Source organism: Hemitrygon akajei, chromosome 15, assembly GCF_048418815.1.
Source record: "Hemitrygon akajei chromosome 15, sHemAka1.3, whole genome shotgun sequence".
Classification (NCBI taxonomy): Eukaryota; Metazoa; Chordata; class Chondrichthyes; order Myliobatiformes; family Dasyatidae; genus Hemitrygon; species Hemitrygon akajei.
The window spans coordinates 49,341,929-49,362,378 of NC_133138.1; the positions used below are offsets into that span (position 1 = coordinate 49,341,929).

The window sequence follows — 20,450 nt, forward strand, 5'->3', positions numbered from 1 at the left end:
GCGCCCCCCCCCGGAAATAGCCTCGCGGGGAGGCGGTTGGGATCGTTCGCGAGTTAAAGAATGATTCGAGGCCTGTGATGGACGTGGCCGCCTTCGATAAAGTTGCCCAATCTGAGACTCCCAGATTAGGCAACTTCCACCACTAAAAAATGATGTCAGTCCCTTTCCGAACACATGGTAATTTATTTCAAAAGGGGGTTTCCTACCTCTGTCGACAGGAGGAATGCGGTATTTCCTGCACCGTTTTACTGAAGATGCAGGTGCTTGTTTATTTTTTCAATAAAAACTGCATTGCAGGATAAATGATTTAATCTGGGTTAGGTTCCACCCTCTTGCTGATGACTCAGAAGTGAGGTAGAGCCAGAGGAGACACTCAAATCTAATTGTTATCGTGATTATGCCTGCGATATTTCCCGGCGTGATTTGTTAATGCAGTACCAGCTTGGTTCTTGTCAGAACGCTATTTATACTGTGTGTGTGTGTGTATATATATAAAAACGCTTCACACTGTTAGCAAACGTTGCTCATTAAGGTTTAAGAAAATTGTCAAAATAATGAACAAATGAGGGCGAATCATATTTTAATTTCAAATTTGTATTAAAGTAAAGAAATCCGAAAATCTTAATAATGTTCCTATGAGTTTTAGTAAGTATAAGCATTGGATTGAAATATATAATACAAAAGGCAGCTGACATATGTTCATAGTTGTCTTTATTTTATCACATAAATTAAACTTTCTATTCCAGATAAATTCTATATGTCATTTAGATTGATCCAAAACTTTGACCCAGATTATTGTTTTGCAGCAGCAACCTGCAGTACTGATGCCTAGATTTCCATCAATGGGAAAATCCTGGAACTATGCCATGTGCAAAAAAAACACAACTCTGCCCATACTTGTACTGTGTCTGCAGGCTGTCTGTGAAATGGCCAATTAAGCAAAAATTTGAACAGCCTCTATCATCATGAATTACATCCCGAATTCAAATAAAAATGCTCAGAAATGAATCGCCCACAAACCTGCCAAGTTAACATCAACTATAAGATAATTAGAATCAAAAACAAAGTAACTGAACAGTTGGATCGTTCTCAGTTCTAATAAAATGCCTACCGGTATTTGCCTCATGTACAAGAATGCAATACAGTTGATTAATTGTTCGATACGTATATATATTTCCACACAATTTGAAACATAGTTTGAGTAGACTTTAAGACTTAAGATGGTATAGGAGCAGAATTAGGCTATTCAGCCCATTGAGTCTGCTCAGCCATTCAATCATGGCTGATTTTGTTTTCAACTCTATTGCCCTGCCTTCTCCTTATAACCCGTAACCTCCTTACAATCAAGAACCTAACAATCTCTGCCTGAAATGTACCCAATGTCTTGGCCTCAATATCCCTCTATGGCAACAGATTCCACAAACTCACCACCTGCTACCTGAAGAAGCCTCTCCTCAAATCAGTTTTAAAGGGACATTCCTCTATTCTCAGGCTGTGACCTTAGATCTGACAGTGGAAGCATCTATAATGGAAACATCTTCTCTACATCCACTCTATCCATGCCTTTTAGTATTCGGTAGTTTTCTTTTTGAATGAGGAACATTGTGAATTCCACTGAGAATAGGCCTGGAGACATACTCCTCATACGTTCAGCTTCTTAATCTGTAGGGAAGCTGTTAACAATATTGAGGTGCTTATGGCATTAGGCAATGCAGATTGATGCCTGTAATGCACAGAAAAGCCACAGGCTCTTATTTTCGACTGGTTCACATTATTTGAAGATGCTAAGTACACATAAAGCAGCTATTATTGTTGACATTTAACAGCCAGATTTCCATCTGGTGTAATATATTTCATGACCAAAATTACTGTTGAACACACTAATGGATACAAATACAATAATTCAGTTACTTGGGTTGAATTGTGTGGTATTATACTGTAATTCAGGCAATTAGTTCAAAATCCAAGACTGGTACATCCTATACAATTCATACCTCTCAAATATTCTACTATTGACTGATTTTGTATTTCTATGAAAGCTTGTAAAATGTGCTCCTGTACTACCTTTCCATAACCTCTCCCAACAAACTGTCAAAAATAATAATGGAAAACTTTTATATAATTAATTACATTAATTTAAAATTAAGTGTTTAAAATCTGGCAAATGTGTAGAATGACAGGGCAAAATTGTTGATATGGATAAGCTGGACAGAAGACAGAACAGTATCTTATTTCTGTGTTGCACAACTCTATGACTCTAGTGAAGATTCTATGATTACTTCTTCAATACTCCAATGAGTATTTGGCCAGATCACTCTAGTTTACTTTGTACATCAATCCCTTCATCAATGAATCAATGTAGAGCACCTTCTCTGTACTCATGGGTAGTACAGTGATTAGCACTACGCTTTACAGTACCAATGATGTACTGTAAATTTCCTCTGCTATCTGTACAGAGTTTGTACTTTCTCCTTGTGACTGGTAGGCCTCCTCTGGGTGCTCCAGTTTTTTCCCACAGTCCAAAGATTTACTGGTTGGTAAATTAATTGGCCATTGTAAATTTTCCTGTGATTAATTGAGGATTAAATCGGGGGATTGCTGGGCAGCATGACTCAAGGGGCCAGAAGGGGCTCTTCCACGCAGTATTTCAATAAATAGATAAATAAATATTAAATTGTATCATTGTTTTCAAAGCTTCTGCTTATATTATCCTCATAAACTAACAGAAAATTAATGGCTGCTTAAGTTTAAGCATGGGTATTTTACTGCTTGTCTTGGCCCTCTTTCTTTGATTGAACGTTGCTTTAGCAATTGAAGATGATAATCTGCATTCTTCCCTATGATGGTTGTAACATTATATGATGGTAGGGTTAGTCTTCAGTTGGACTTCCAATTTTTTACAGTTGTTATGCAATAAAAGTGCACTGAAAGTCCAAAGCTATGTTTGGCCTTTGTACCTTATCTCCCTGAAGGAGTGGCAAGTAATTAATTGTGTTTGTGCCTTGTGCAATGGTAGTGATATACCCTGTATATATTTTTTTAATGGCTTCTGAATTCTATCAGCTGTGGTGACAATATGAAAAGAATTTGAATCCTCCACCTGTGCATTTTGTTCATTGATTTTGCAAGAGGTTTAAAACGATGGTGTTCAGCTTTGTTTCTGTGGCATCTTCTGCTACAACATTTCTGACAATTCATCAGAAAAAAAACACTTACTATCCTACTTTTAACATGCAATATTTTCAAAACAACCCACCTCAAACACTTTTTCAAGTAATTGGATAAAAGGTTCCAGCTCTTTTAGCTGGATTTAGCTGAATGGCAACAATTCAAGCAATGCTGCATTGCCCAATTCTCACCAAGCTTGCTGCAGGTTAGGAAAAATTGCAGACAGCATGAAAAAATTCAGAGGTGACTAGAAATGAACAGACCCAACACTAATTTGGTTTGCGCTGTAAAATTGTGATACTAAACTGGAATGTTATAGAACTAAATTCTGTGAATGGAAAGGAAAATTAATTTTCTTTTTCAAACTAAGTTATTAATAAATTGGCAACTGCAGACATAATAATAGCAGTTAGAACTAATCTGGTGGCTATGTACCAAAATATACTGTATCTACAATGATATCATAAATATTGACATTCTTTTTCTCCTATAGGCTGCATGTCAGATTCATTTTGGTCATAGTAAAGTGTTTGAACTTCTTACCGAAAAAAATTGTACACCTAGAAAATATATGCTAATTAAAGATGGTCAGTACTGCTTTTAGAGGTGTGCTAAATGGTTTAATCAGATTCTTAAGAAAATTACCAAGTCCACAGACAAAGAAAATGCAATGATATATAACAATCATACTTGTAAAAAGAATAGAAAATATATAAATATTACCATACAAGAACACTTTGTGGAGGTTAAACCTGAAGTTTAGAGTAATTGGATATTTCTTGATTGAAAAGGTGCACTTAATGGCTACTAGCTGAATTTGTACCAGAATCTGCCTTATTTTCATGTGCACATATGGAAAACTGTTAAGCATTAGTTGATTGGGGCTATGTAAATAAGAAACAAGTGAAAGATGTGGCAATACAGGAAAAATTTTTGTTAAGAAGAGAGAAAGGAATCACAACTTTAAGTAGTAAAATTTACAGTTAAGTCAAAGATGTATTGATTGGGTAATCATGTGATAACATCTGCAGTCACGGAGTTATTAACAGAAATACACAGAAGTAAATTGTATTTTGGCTTTTAAGTATTGGTCATTTGATTACAAGAGCAAAGAAAGTTGAAATGTTGACACAATGATTGGGCTTGCAACTGAAATAGGTACCATATGTAGTGTACAAATAAGTGAAGTATTTTTCAGTTGATTCAGAGCCTGATATATTAATGACGGAAGACAAAGGAAATTGAAACAATATTCATTAAAATAGGGGTACTCAAATAAATGCATTTGAAATTACAAGAAGGTTTTAGAGATTAAATAATAAAAGATGATTTCTTAAACCAGTGACCTCTTGACTCAGCAGTAAGAATCCACTATACTGAGGTTATGAACTTAAATAGTTCCAGTTTTCAAAAGTGTGTACATAAATGGAGATCTCTTCCCCTATGGTAGAAAGAATTTAACTTACTAGTTTTCTTGTGTATATTATCAAAAAGTTAAATAATAAGCACTGAAATAAAATTCATGGAATCCCTTCTACAATGGGATTTTTTTGGGATTAACTCTACCATTTTGTCAAAAGAGAGCTAATGCATGATTTTTGTATTATTGCAGAACTTATTTCATCAGTTCCAGTACAAGAATATGAGAAAATAAGAGCTGAAATATGACACCTGGCCTCTGCCATTCAAACATGATTGTGGCTGATCTCTTCTGTGCCATTCCCCATAGCCCCATTTCCCCAGACTTTCAAAAGTTTGTCTCCCTCCTGAACTGTTAATTCTGGTTCATTGCTCTCAGATACCATCTGATCTGCTGAGTATGACCAGAATCTTTATGTCTTCAGTGAAGAAATTATAAGTGGAGCAGCAAGAAAATGGTGAGTGGATCAGTATGTCACTATGAGTAGTTTTAAGAATTGACTTTATTTTGTTGACCAGGCATCATTTTTGCCTGTTTGGTAGTAAACTGAAGCCTGCCTTTGGATTATTTGAAATAATTGGATATATTTGATGAATAAAATGGTGATGGTTTTCATCAAGGGTCTGTAATTTCAGTAATGCATTTCCCATTTGCATAGGGAAATAACAAATTGCAGCTTCATTGGTTCTGCAGAGCAGAATATTTATTCTACATTTTGAAATGTATATATAACTATAATTTGTTATTTCTTGAAGACATTTAAATCCCACATTTTTACACAGTTGCATTTAAAGTTGTCTAAATCGCACCTCTCAAACTTTTGGGAACTTAGCAGGTAGGTCAAAAATAAGCACATGGTCAAGAACAGAGAAAAAAAAATCAAACAGAAACTGCTGGGAACATCAAAACATACCTTCAAATTTATTCTCTGGTTATCATATCATGGTAGAAAATGATCTGGACCCCTATTGTTAATACATCTTCTTTGTTGGGATGCCGATGGACCAGCTATTTACACGAAACGTAAATGGTACAGCACAGCAACATTGTTAGGCCCATGATGCCTATTTAATCTAATCCTATCTGCTTCTCCATGGTCTGTACCTCTCTATTCCCTGCCTGTTTACTCTCTAAATGCCACTTGAACATTGCTTTTGTGTCTACTTCCACCACTTCTTCTGGCAGCATATTCCAAGTACCTGTATATAAAAAAATCCTTGTTAAGCTCCTTTAGACGTTCTCCCTTTCAGCTTAAAGCTGCGCCTTCTACTATTTGACATTTCCATCGCAGGATAAAGGCTATGGTAATTTTATGGCTTTTACAATTTTATATACTTCTAGCAGATAATTCCTCCACCTTCAGCACTCCAGAAAAGCAATCCAAGTTTACCCTACTTCTCCTTGTAGTTCCGGAGAAACTTCTTTAAGGACTTTATGAATTTTTAGAATCCTTTACTTTAGAGAATACTGTCATTGAGTAAAAACATGGGTGAATCTCCTCTGCACCCCCTCCAAAGCTCCACATTCTTCCTGTAATGTGGTGACCAAAATGCATACAATACTTCAAATGTGGACTTACCAAAGTTTTATACAGCTGCAACATGACTTCCCAACTTTTATACTCAATGCCTACCTATGAAGGCTAGCTTACCATACATCTTCTTTACCCCCATCTGCTTATGTTGCCTCTTTCAGGGAGCAATAGACTTTCACCCTCAATGCTTCTAAGGATCCTGCCTTTTCCTCTTATTTTTGACCTCCCAAAGTGCAACATCTCATACTTGTCCAGATTAACCTCCATCTGCCACATTTCTGTCCTCATTTCTAACAGGTCTACATCCTCCTGAATCCTTTGATATATATATTACAAACAACATAGGCTCCAACGATGATCCTTATGGAACACCAATGATCACAGACTTCCAATCAAAATAGCATCCATCCACCATTATCCTCTGTCTTCTATGGCCAACCAAAATTTGAATCCAATCTATTAAGCCTCCGTGGATCCCATGTGCCTTAAACTTCTGGATCGGCTTACCATGAAGGACCTCATTGACTACCAAACCTTCATCCATCAGCTTTGTCAGCTCTTCAAAAAGCTCAATGAAGATTGCAAGACATAACCTTTCCTACACAAAGCCATGCTGACTTTCCTTAACAAGCCTATGATTTTCTGTTGCATTGATCATGCCCTTATGAATCTTCTCCCACATTGGTATAAAGCTAATAGGCCTATAAATTCCTTAGTAGTTCCTGTGGTCTTCTTGCTGTTCTCCAGACCTCTAAGACCTCACTTAAGACTAGAGAGGATACAAAGGTCTGTGTCAGAGCCCTAATAATCTGCTCTCTTGAGATAACTTGGGATAGATCCAGTCATGCCTCATGTATTGTTCTTCAAGAGCACTAACACTACCTGTTTTTTGATATCAACATGCCCTGGAATATCAGTTTACCCTCCATAATCCTCCATGTCCATGTCCATGTCCTTGGTGAATACTGATGTAAAGTAAATTTTAGTACCTTGCCTTCTTTCTGTGACCTGGCAAATGTTCACTCCTCTATCTTTAAGTGGTTCTACCCTCTCCCTAGTTATCCTCTTGTTTGTAATGAATGTATCAATGCCTTGGAATTCTCTTTAATCCTATCTGCCAAGGACACTTCATGGCCCCCTTTAGCCCTGTTTAAGTTCTGTCCTTTTTCCTTTATATGCCTTAAAGGCTCCATCCAAATTCAGCTTCTTGAAGTTATATATGCTTCCATTTCCTTTTTGAAGAAATTTGCATTTTCCCAAACTTTACTACCCTTGCCTATCTTCCTCACAGGAATATGTTGGTCCTGATTTCTGACAGGTGTCCTTTGAATGACTCGCATATGTCATATCTGGACTTACCCAATAACAGTTATTCCCAATACACTCTCCTCAGCTACTGCTAATACAGTTGTAAATAGCCTTTTCCCAATTTAGCATTTTTCCCTGTCTCTAATCTTCTCTTGGTTTCTAGTTTCTTATTTAGCTTTCAAACACAGAGTGCATTTTATTTTATCTTTAAATACATATGTTATAAAGAAAGATGCATACTAATCATCTGAGTGAACTTTACTTCTAAACTTGTTTTCTGCAACAATATACAGGAGAACTTACAATGCAATTGCAAAGAGAATAATATTTAATGAAAATATATTTTTGTTTTAAATCCTGGATTCTTACACTGAAAAATGAAAGAATAAGATCTTTTCCTTTCTATTAGCTTCAAAGATAAGAATGTAATGTAAGTTTGCCTACTATAGGTCAGTTTAAATAAAGCACCATTTTGATATGGCTAGAGATAATTACCATGGTGTTATATTGTGTAATACTGTACTTTGATTACATAGTTCCAATTACATTCTCCATAGTAGCAATAAATTCTATTCATAATTCAGTCAAGCATAGAATTGTATGTTCCATGTCAATATGCACTATTAGTTTTCATTCCATTTACGTTAAATTTTCCAATTTGCTTTTTCACCTTTGTTTCTCTTTTGTTATAATGGTGTGAATTAACTAATTTGGGATGGTATAATGAATGATTGTTAATTAAATAAATGACCTTCCTGCAGATTATATTTTTCATGTCTTCTAATGCAACTACTTACAATATCCATGCTACATTGAAAGAACTCAGCAAGAGAAAGGTACCTCTGCAGAATGAACGCTTCTTCCATTGACTTTGATGACACTGATTTAATGTAATTTATTTTAAGAAGTAAAAGAGACAAAATATTTTTACTCATTGTTGTAGAAATTCATACTCAGACTGCAAAATATAAACTTCACCAGCTATCACTGTTCAAGAATTATCTTAGTTACATCTGCCCTCTGAAAAGATTTTCAGTTTTGATTTGAAAGAAAAATCTGTTCCATATAATAACAACTTTTACTCGATTCTGTATGAAATCAAAATACTGAAGATACAGGAAATCCAAATAATTTATATTAGAAAAATTATATTGACAGCTAAACATTCAGAAATTATGAATTGGAAAATTAACAAATATTTCCTATTAGGCAAGGTAGGTGGTAATCATTAATTCGCCACTGTGAACTGTTTATGTAGGAGGATTTGTAATTTACTTTTGACTTTTTAAAAATATTTCTCAATAAGGGGAATTCATTTTTTCATAATAACATGATAGTTACACTATAAGTTTGATTACAAAATGGGATTGCTGAATGTTAATATGTTTCCTTTTCAAAATTCTATTGCCATCGTTCTTTTGGTTAAATTCTATATTTTATGTAGCAATAATTAGTTTCAGTCATTGTGATTCAGTAGAAAATGTCTTGTTTGCATTTTGATAAATTTTAAAGTCATAGAACATACAACCTAGAATATAGAACAATAAAGCATAAGAACAGGCCTTTTGACCTACAGTGCCTGCACCAAACAATGTTGAATTAAGCTAATTTTCTTCTGCCTGTTCATGATCAGTATTCCTCCATTCCCTGCATATTTCTGTGTCTGACCAACAGACTCTTATAGCATATTTAGTGCACATTTGGAGTAATGATCACATTGACATTCTTTCATTAAAATTATAGTTTAATTGATTCAGATTTGTTCATGTCCAATTTCCATACTATTGCAGATTGGAATTTTGTATGTATTGAAGGTAATGCTCTAACTTTGTGCTCCCCTTCTAAACAATCATTTTGATGAGCTGTAAGAATCCCCATGTATCAATAGGCAGTTGATATGTAATTAAGGGTAGTGCACAAGGAAGATTAATGTCCTTTATCTTGGCACCCATCCTGATTTTATCATGCTGTGTCAGGCTTTTTTCCACCTACATTTAAATCAATATTGTAAGTTAGATGTTAGTTTCTATAAGACAAGATTTATCCACCCATGAAGAGGCTGCTGAGTTTGGTTAGAAGCAGCAGGCTTACAATGACCAGCCATGCTGCCACAAAGAGAATTACAGAGCATACACATGGCACTCTCAAGCAATACTTCCACTACCTTCATGTCGGGGGAGCTTGTAATATTCAACTGACAGGTATCAAGACTTGTAACAAGTACTGCATGCTACTTTATGTAAGAGTGAATGAGTGACAGAGTGACGGGGGGGGGGGGGGGGGAGAGAGAGAGAGAGACTCAACCATAAAGGGTCAAGACAATGCATGATTTAAAGAAAAAACCTGCTGATGGTTGTGATATGTCTGCCGAACTTGTTCATTTTGATAATGAAGCCTGCAACTTTGGGAGGAGTAGCTTAGGCAAGGAACCACAGTGCATTTAGCAGGTAGTGTAACTACAGACACAGTCTGCCTCTGGTGGAAAGAGTGGACATTTAGGGAGGTGAATAGTGTCAATTAAGTAGGCTGCTTAACTTTGATAGTTTTGAGTTTCTAAAATACTCTTTGAGTTGCATGCATACAAACAAATGCAGAGTATTCTGTCAAGCTTCTGACATATAACTTAGATAGATAGATAGATAGATAGATACTTTATTCATCCCCATGGGGAAATTCAACTTTTTTCCAATGTCCCATACACTTGTTGTAGCAAAGCTAATTACATACAATACTTAACTCAGTAAAAAATATGATATGCATCTAAATCACTATCTCAAAAAGCATTAATAATAGCTTTTTAAAAGTTCTTAAGTCCTGGCGGTAGAATTGTAAAGCCTAATGGCATTGGGGAGTATTGACCTCTTCATCCTGTCTGAGGAGCATTGCATCGATAGTAACCTGTCGCTGAAACTGCTTCTCTGTCTCTGGATGGTGCTATGTAGAGGATGTTCAGAGTTATCCTTATAGTTAGTAACAAAATTTCTAACTCTCTAAAGGCTTTCCAGCCTCTGACCAGTTGTAGCCACAGTATTTATGTGGTTAATACAGGTGAGTTTCTGGTCATTGGTGATCTACATGTCAAGGGCAGTCACTCTCACCTCATCTCTGGAATTCAACTCATGTTTGGAACTAAGCTGTTTTAGTAAAACATAACCTGAGAATTGGTTAGTTTGTTTGAGAGTGCCAATTATTAGCACTGTCAATCATAACTTTGATTGAAAGTAGGCAGTTATTAGCTGAATTAGATTTCTCCTTAAGTTTGGTGTGGACTGGGCATATGTGTATCTGACCAATTTTCCACCCAGTTTACGTTTTTATCATATACGATTTGATAGCAGTTTTATGATCAATAGCACCACTTCCACTTTATGTTTTATTTATAATAGCAGCCAGTTTTTGTCACTTACATGAATACACAGACTAGAAAGTATTACCAGTGTTTACTGTGTTCAACCTCTTACAATATATTACAGCCAGAATTTTAATTATAGGAAATGACGACCAATGTTTTTCTGTGTTTGATGTCAAAATATTATTTGAAATTATTTTGCATTGTCCTATGGATTCAATAAAAGTCATTACCAAAATAGTTTATAATTATCTTGTTGCCACCTGCTGTTAGTGACAACAGAGCAAGTTCTAGCCAGTGGACAGTGATTCACTTACTGGACTAATAGATGGGAGTTCTGTGATAAAAACTCAAACATGGAATGAATGATCTTACAGCACGGAAACAGACCATTTGGCCTACCAGTCATGTGCTGACCCTCAAGCACTCATTTATGCTAATCTAACCCCAATCCCATTTTATTCTCCCCAAGTTCTCATTTATTCATTCGGATACAGAAGTCATTTCTTTGCCAGGTTTGTGTCATCAAATAGGCCACAGTGAATTTTATCTTCATACTTCCATTGAATATTTCTAGAGCAACAAATGCAGTTGCCTTTGTTTGTTTCATGTAGATTATTCTTCCGAGGATTGCCAGTTGTTTCTGAAAATAGTTTGTCAACAGCAGAAATGATTTGACGTTATTAGTCAGGCTCCATCTTAATGCTTTCATTTGTACTTTGAACAACACTATCAGATGATTCAATCCCCAAAAGGTTCAAGATGCTAAAGGCACATGATTTTGTTTTTGCTTTTAGTAACAAGAGAAAACCTTCAGAACCACAAAATATAAAATGTCTGTGTCTCCATTACATTTTTTTTTACTGAGAACCTTTTGATTTCAGCTCAGCTATGATAATGTTACAGAGTAAAGATTCAGGTTGATTAGCTAGGAATGCTGCATATGCTTTTATAAGAAGACTTTGTGAAAATGCCTCTGAAATCAGATATGTATAAATATTTATTAGAGATATTACCAACAACTATTGATTGTTAATTCAACCTATTATGCGTTTGGAGGTTTTTGTACTTTTGCAAATTCTAGTCTTCCTATCACCTGATATTTTTCATATTTCGAAAGTAGTGAATTGTGGGGCATACACTCCCAGTAAATTTCAAGTTTAGCAAACATGCAGCACCTTCATCTTTTTGTTATATAATTCCTCTAGAGAGAACCTGGTTGTGTTTCCTTCATGTGAACTTTGATTTGAGCTTCTGAAAAACAGCCTATCAGTGCTTGGTGTAAGACATCTGTTTTTCTGTCAAACAATTGAGACCAATTAAGCTGGAGAAAACAGGGAACATAGAAAAGCCATGGCAGTCCTTGTATAGAAAAACAAATGAAAAACACCCTCCATTGAACATTATTATTCTGAAATTACTTAAATAAATAGTACAGTGAACAATAATAATAGAAAATGTACATGGGTAATTAAAACAGTAAAATTATGCTCAGTGTAAAGCAAATAATAAATAAAAATAGAACAGGATTATTTTGAAATAAAACCAGAAAATGCTGGAAGTATTCAGGGAGCCAAGTAGCATCCATGAAAAGAAAAAAAATACTGTTTCAGATCTGTGTTGCCTGCACAAACATGACACAGCCTTTAAATAGCCAAAGAAATTATAGTTTATTTTACAAAGTGGAACACTTAAACTATTTACATAATAAACCTATAAACTTTTGCTGAGATTGAATATTCTGAACTGTTCTGAATGTTAATACATTGCTACTCTGCCTGCTTTGCAACATAGTGTAGCGGAATTACTGGACTAAAGCAACAACCAATATGAAAAGGCTGAATTATTGGTACAGGGACAATAAATTCACTATAATGAGGAACAAAGCATTGGAACCCTAATGGAACTAAAGCCAGATAAATTACCAGGAGTGATAGCTAGCATCTTAGATTTTTGTTAAAGGAAGCGGCTGCAGAGAGCCACTGGTGGAAGTTTTTCCAAAATGCACGAGACTGGGAGAGTACCAATGGATTGAAACACGGTAAATGTCATTACCTTGTTCAAGAAGAAAAAGAGGCAAAAAGGTAGGAAACTATAGCTCTGCTAGTTACTGTTTGTTATTGACAAGATACTGGAGCTGAAAACTTAAGGAGAAATAACTAGCCTTTTAGACAATGTTAATGTAATCAAACCAAGTCAATGTTCTTTAATGAAAGGTAAATTGTATTTGACAAATTTATACTAGAACTTTTCAGGGATGTAACAAGAAAAGTTGATGGAAAGAAATAGTGCTTTAAATTTCCAAAAATGATTTGATAAAGTGCCATGTAAAAGGCTTTTTCATAAAATAAGAGCACAAAGTACTGGGAATAGTGTATTAGAATGGATTGAATATAGAGAATCTGGATAGTGAGTTTTTTCAGGTTGTAAGTTTGTAAACTAGTGTAGTGGCCCAAGGATCGGCCCTTAGCTCTGTTATTTATTATTTTTATTAATTATCTGGAGGATAGGGTGAAATGTAAGGTAACATATACAACATGCTGGAGGAACTCAGCAGGCCAGGCAGGAAATTAACAAACAATTGAAGTTTAGGGCTCAGACCGTTCTTCAGGACTGGAAAGGAAGGGCAAGATGCCAGAATAAAAAGATGGAGGGAGGGAAGGAGGATAGTTAGAAGGTGATAGCTGAAGCCAGGTGGGTGGGAAAGGTAGAGGCCTGGAGAGGAAAAAATCTGAAAGTAGAAGAGAGTGGACCATAGGAGAAAGTGAAAGAGGAGGGGCATGAGGGGGAGGTGATAGGCATGTGAGAAAAGTTAAGAGGCCAGAGTGGGGAATAGAAGAAGAGGGGAGGAGGAAGGAAATGTTTTTTTTACCAGAAGGATAAATTGATATTCGTGCCTACAGACTGGAGATTACCTAAGTGTTGATCCTCCACCCTGAGGGTGCCTTCATCGTGGCACAAGAGGAGATCATGGACTGATATTGGAAAAGGAATGGGAATGTAGGTTAAAATGTTTGGCTACTAGGAAGCACCGCTGTAGGCGGATGGAGTGGAGGCGCTCGACTAAGCAGTCCCCCAATTTACAACAGGTCTTACCAATGTAGAAGGCCACCTCAGAAGCAACAGATATCATAGAAGACCCCAGCAGATTCACAGGTAAAGTGTTGCCTTAGCTGGAAGAACAGTTTGGCGCTCTGAGTGAAGGTGAAGGAGGAGGTGAATGGGCAGGTGTAGCACTTTGGCCATTTGCACGTTTAGCTGCTGGGAGGTAGATTAGTGGGCGGCGAAGAATGCACAAGGGAATCACACAGGGAGAAATCCCTGTGAAAAGAGGAGAGTGGGGTGGGGGAGGTAAAGATGTGTTTGATAGGATCCCTTTGGATCTGGCAGGCATTGCGGAGAATGATGTGTTGGATGCAGAGGCTCCAAGGCATCATTTAAAATGTATGGTATCCAAATTTGCTTATGAAATTAAAATAGATGGACAGAAAATCGCGATGAAGCTTTAGTGCTTTGCAACAAGATATAGATGGGTTGAGTGAGTGGGCAAAAGCTTAACAAATGGATTTTAATTTGGAAAGCATAAGGTCATGCACTTTGGTTAAAGGAATCAACTGGATAGCTAAGTATTGTTACATTCACATATGGTGTCAATGCTACATTTGGAGTACTGAGCATTGTTTTGGGCCTCTTATTTAAGAAAGGATTTACATGTATTGAAGGCAGTGCAAATGAGATTCACCAAGCTAATTTCCGGAATTTAAGGTGGGTCATGAGTGTCTAAAGAAGTCGGTTCTGTATTCTTTAGAGTTCCGAGTTAGGGTGATTTTATTGAAACATATAATATTCTGAAGTGGCATGACAGAGTAGTTGTCAATCCACCTTAGTGGGAGACAAAGATATAAAATAAGGGAGTGGCCATGTAAAATTGAGGTGCATAGACATTTCATTTAGAAGGTAATGAAGTTTTGAAATTGTCTGTTCAAAAGGGTTGTGGAGCCCAGCATGAGTGCTTTGATTGTCAGCACAGACTAAGTTGGTCAAACAGCCTGTTTCTGTTATGTATCCAACTATGAGTTCTATGTACAAATGTTTGTAGAAAGTTCCCACCAAAAAGAAAAATTAAGATAAAGAAAGAAGACACAGATGAAATAATCAGTAAACTTGATACATACATAGATGAATAGATAAAAGGGCAGAAATATAATGTTTTTTTGATCTGGAGAAATAATCCTGGGACATTGAGGTCCTTTGGCTTATTCAGGCCTCTCCTTCACATGTTCTACCAGTCTGTTGTCACCAGTGTAATCTACATGGTAAATGTGCTGGGGCAATGGCATCAGCCAATGGGTGATGCAAACAGGCTCAATAAACTAATTAGAAAAGCTGACTGTTATAGGAGTCAAACTGGACATACTGGAGGTTGTGGTAGAACAAAGGACCCTCCAAAAAGTCCTGGCAATTCTGGACAATGTTTCTCATCGCCTACATGTCATCTTGGCTGAACAGAGGGGCACTTGCAGTAATGGAGAATGATAACTGTGCTGCTCCAAAAAGCACTATATGAGGTCTTTCTTAACCTTGGCCAGCAGACTCTATAATGATCAACCTGTAGCCGGGGAAGGATCTTGTAATGTTTGACTTGTAAACCTTGTACATCTTATTTTTAAGGTACTTAGTTTTATTCTTTCTTACTTCTCTATTAATATTTCTATATCTGTGCACTTGTAATGCTACAGTGATACTGTAATTTCCTTTGGGATTAAATAAGTATCTATCTATCAATTAATGTGAGATGCCATCAATCAAGAACTGAATTTATCCTTTGATCATTGGGAATTAAACATAATAAATCAAATGTATGGTTCCAATATCAGAATGTATTGCCACATGACACAGCCTTTGTCTTCCCCAATATATATCTAGGATGAAAAATCTGAAGTATAGAAATGGATCATTCATCCATCTGATCTCGAAAAGGAGGAAGCTCCAAGAGAACCTTTTTCAACTAAACACTACTTCCTCATCTGTTCTCATATCCACCCCTTGTTTTATTTTTTTTAAATTTAAAGATACAGTGCAGAACAGGCTTATCTGACCCAATGAGCTGCACCACCCAGCAACCCACTATTTAGCCCTTGCATAATCGAAGAACAATTTACAGTGACTAATTAACCTGCTAACCAGTCTATCTTTAAAATGTGGGAGGAAATCACAACACACAGAGGAAACGCACGCTTTCACGGGCAGGATGTACAAATTCCTTATTAGTGGCACCGGTTAGAGCTCTAAATTCCAAAGCCCTAAACCCTGTCTGTTAGGGCACTGTTAGTAGTGAGTGTGGCTCCAGGGGCACTGCTTTGTTCTGTTTGTGAGATGTGGGAATTCTGGGAGACCTCCAGCGTCCTGGATAAACTGCATCTACACCAAGTGCACTGAGCTGCAGCTCCTCAGAGAATGTGTTAAACGAACTTGGAGCTGCAGCTCAATGACCTTAAGCTCATATGGGAGACTGAGGAAATGATAGATAGGAGGTACAGGGAGGTAGTCACCACTGGGTTGCAGGAGGCAGGCAATTGGGTGACTGTCAGGAGGAGGAAGGGAAATAGGTAGCCATTGCAGAGCACCCCTGTGGCCGTTCTCCTCAATAATAAATATACCACTTTGGATACTGTTGAGGGGATGACCTAATGGGTGGGAGGGGCGGGGGTGGAGTCACAGTGACTGGGTCTCTGGCACTGAGGCTCAGAAGAGAACAGAGGTGAAGAGGCCTGAAGTGGTGATAGGAGATTCCACAGTCAGAGATTGTGAGATGAGATATTGTGGGTGTGATAGAGACACCCAGATGGTATGTTGCCTCCCAGGTGCCAGGGTCAGGGATGTCTCAGATTGGGTTAACAGCATTCTAAAGGGGGAGGGTAAGCAGCCAGACGCCTTGGTACATATTAGCACCAATGATGTAGGTAGGAAAGGTGAGAAGGTCCTGAAGAGAGATTTTAGGGAGCTAGGTAGAAAGCTGACAAACAGGACCTCCAGGGCAGTAATCACTGTATTACTGCATGTGCCACACACTAGTGTGGGCAAGAATTGGATGATCTGGCAGATGAATACATGGCTGAGGAACTGGTGCAGGGGGTGGGGTTTCAGATTTTTGAACTGTTGACATCTCTTCTGCGGAAAGTATGACTCGTACAAAAGAGATTGGTTACACCTAAGCCCGAGGGGGACCAACATCCTTGAGGGCAAATTTTCTAGAGTTGTTCGGGAAACCGGAGTGATAGTGATGAGGATGGGGTAGATGGTTTACAAACAGAGGAAGTTCGTAGTGAGAATGCTAGCAAAGAGAAGCTGATATATGTTGAAAGATTGGAGCGACTGGGCTTGTATACATTGGAATTTAGAAGGATGAGAGGGGATCTGATTGAAACATATAAGATTATTAAGGGATTGGACACACTGGAGGCAGGAAGCATGTTCCCGCTGATGGGTGAGTCCAGAACTAGAGGCCACAGTTTAAGAATAAGGGGTAGGCCATTTAGAACAGAAATGCGGAAAAACTTTTTCACCCAGAGAGTGGTGGATATGTGGAATGCTCTGCCCCAGAAGGCAATGGAGGCCAAGTCTCTGGATGCATTCAAGAGAGAGTTAGATAGAGCTCTTATAGATAGCGGGGTCAAGGGATATGGGGAGAGGGCAGGAACGGGGTACTGATTGTGTATGATCAGCCATGATCACAGTGAATGGTGGTGCTGGCTAGAAGGACTGAATGGCCTACTCCTGCACCTACTGTCTATTGTCTATTGATGAGAAGGCAAATTTGCAATCAACGAGATGTTGCAAAGTCATGTAAAAAGCAGACAAAATCAAAAACAGACAGACACATACTTTGAAAGGATGAATACAGTGAATTCATCTTGCAATTTGAGAAGGAGAAGCTAAAGTCAGATGTATCAGTAATACAGTGGAGTAAAGGGAATTCAAAGGCATGAGAGAGGAGCTGGCCAAAATTGCTTGGAAGGGAATAACAGGGATAACATTTGAACAGTAATGGCTGGAATTTCTGGGAGCAAGTCTGAAGGCACAGGATTTATTCATCCCAAAGATGAAGAAGTATTCTAAAAGCATGATGACATAACCATGGCTGACAAGAGAAGTCAATGCCAGTATAAAAGCCAAAGAGAGGGCAAAAATTAGTGGGAAGTTAGAGGATTGGAGAGCTTTTAAAAATGAACAGAAGGAAATTAAAAAAATCATAAAGGAGGAAAAGATAGAATACGAAGGCAAGCTAGCCAATAATATTAATGAGAATAATGAAAGTTTCTTCAGAGTAGATATTGGACTGGTAGAAAATGATGCTGGAGAGGTAATGGGGCTCAAGAAAATGGCAGACAAACTGTATAAATATTTTGCATCAGTCTTCAGTGTGGAAAACACTAGCAGTATGCCAGAAGTTTGGGAGTGTTGGGGTAGAAGTGAGTGAAGTTGCAATTACTAGGGAGAAGGTTCTTGGGAAACTGAAAAGTCTGAAGCTAGATAAGTCACCTGAACCAGACGGTGTACACCCCGGGTTCTGAAGGAGGTGGCTGAAGAGATTGTGGAGGCATTAGTAACCATTGTTCAAGAATCATTTGATTCTGGCATGGTTTTGGAGAAATGGAAAATTGCAAATGTCACTGCACTCTTCAAGAAGGGAGAGAGGTAGAAGAAAGGAAATTATAGGCCAGTTAGTCTGACCTGAGTGGTTGGGAAGCTGTTGGAGTTAATTGTTAAGGATGTGGTTTTGGGGTATTTGGAGGCACATGATAAAATAAGCCGTATTCAGCATGGTTTCCTTCAGGGAAAATCTTGCCTGACAAATCTTTTGGAATTCTTTGAAGAAATAACAAGCAGGATAGACAAAGGAGAATTGGTGGATGTTTTGTACTTGGATTTTCAGGTTTTTGACAAGGTGCTGTACATGAGACAGTTTAACAAGTTAAGAGACCATGGTATTACAGGAAAGATAACTAGCATGGATAGAGAAATGGCTGATTGGCAGAATGCAAAGAGTGGGAACATCCTTTTCTGGTTGGCTGCTGGTGACTAGTGGTACTCCACAGGGGTCTGTGTTGGGGCCACTTTTTTATGTTACATGTCAATAATTTGAACGAAGAAATTGATGACTTTGTGGCCAATACAAAGATAGGTGGAAGGGCAGGTAGTTTTGAAGAAGCAGTGTGTCTACAGAACGACTTAGACAGACTCAAAGAATGGGCAAAAGAAGTGGCAGATTGAATACAGTGTTGGGAAGTGTATGGTCATGCACTTTGGACTATTTGCTAAATGGAGAGAAAATTCAAAAATCTGAGGTGCAAAGTGACTTGTAAGATTCCCTAAAGGTTAATTTACAGATTGAGCTGGTGGAGAGGAAGGCAAATGTGATGTTATCTTTCATTTTGAAAGCATTAGAACAGGGGTGTCAAACTCATTTTAGGTCACGGGCCGGATTGAGCAAAATGCAGCTTCATGCGGGCCGGATCAGTCGGACGCATGCGAACGCAGCTTTCGTTGCCTCCATTTTTTCAGCCTGCTCTCATGTGTCTCAGTCTCTGCTATAACTACAAAGTGTTTCACTTTACAAATTCCGTTTCTTATGAAGAAGACTGCCGAGCAAGACTGCCGAATAAACACTAAAAACCCTGAAAACCTGGTACCTGAATAAACTCAGCATTAGCCATATCATACGCCATAGGCGCTTCGATTACTGGGGCCAGCTTTAATAGTAATTAGATATTATCTCGCGGGCCAAAGATAATTCCACCGTGGGCCGGATTTGGCCCGCGGGCCTTGTGTTTGACATATATGCATTAGAATATAAAAGCAAAGATGTAATGTTAAGGCTTTATAAAGCACTGGTGAGGCCCCACTTGGAGTATCGTGAACAGTTTTGGGCCTGTTATTCAGGAAAACGTGCTGACATTGGAGAGGGTAAAAGGAGGTTCACAAAAATGATTCCAGATTAAAAGGCTTATCATTTGAGGAGCATTTGATAGCTCTGGGCCTCTGCTCACTGCAATTCAGAAGAATGAATTCCATTTGAATGTTGAAAGTCCCTGATAAAGTGGATGTGGAGAGGATGTTTCCTATGTGGGGGAGTCTAAGATCAGAGGCCACAGCCTCAGAATAGACAGACATCCTTTTAGATCAGAGATGAGGAGGAATTTCTTTAGCCAGAGAGTGGTGAATATATGGAATTTGTTGCCATAGGCAGCTGTGGTGGCGAAGTCATTGGGTATATTTAATCAGATGTTGATAGATTCTTTATTAGTTGGGACATGAAGAGTTATGGGGAGAAGGAATGAGATTGAGCTGAGAGGGAAAATAGATCAACCATGATGAAATGGCAGAGCATACTTGATGGACCAAGTGGTCTAAATCTGTTCCTATAACTAATGGTTTTATGGTCTATTGTAATAACATTGCGCTAACAAGTACAGTACCATTGGGCCATTTTCACCCTACATGTATTAAAGAATTCAGATTCGCCCCACTGCCTTTAAATAAAATCCTCCAACATGTGTTACTTGATCTGATAGTGGTTATGCAATTTATGCTCCCTTGTTCTGGACATAGAGTATATACACGTGTTTCCTATGTCCACTCTATTATACCCCTTTCAGCTTTCATGCTAA

The 20,450-nt window shown here is 37.8% G+C and overlaps 1 protein-coding gene across 3 annotated transcripts in view; it reads left to right on the plus strand.

Moving 5' to 3' along the window:
- Positions 1-39: 39 nt before the first annotated feature.
- The window catches only part of LOC140739339 (uncharacterized), a 99,300-nt gene continuing 78,889 nt past the window's right edge, over positions 40-20,450 (plus strand). The window contains exons 1-3 of one of the 3 annotated variants that reach the window (XM_073067552.1): positions 40-177; positions 4,781-5,045; positions 8,192-8,266. In XM_073067552.1, the coding sequence (XP_072923653.1) occupies positions 5,043-5,045; positions 8,192-8,266 (78 nt within the window). In that variant the 5' untranslated portion in view covers positions 40-177; positions 4,781-5,042. Of the gene's footprint in view, positions 261-4,780; positions 5,046-8,191; positions 8,267-20,450 lie in introns of all 3 variants that reach the window. The other 2 variants (XM_073067551.1, XM_073067553.1) reach the window with 2 other exon arrangements.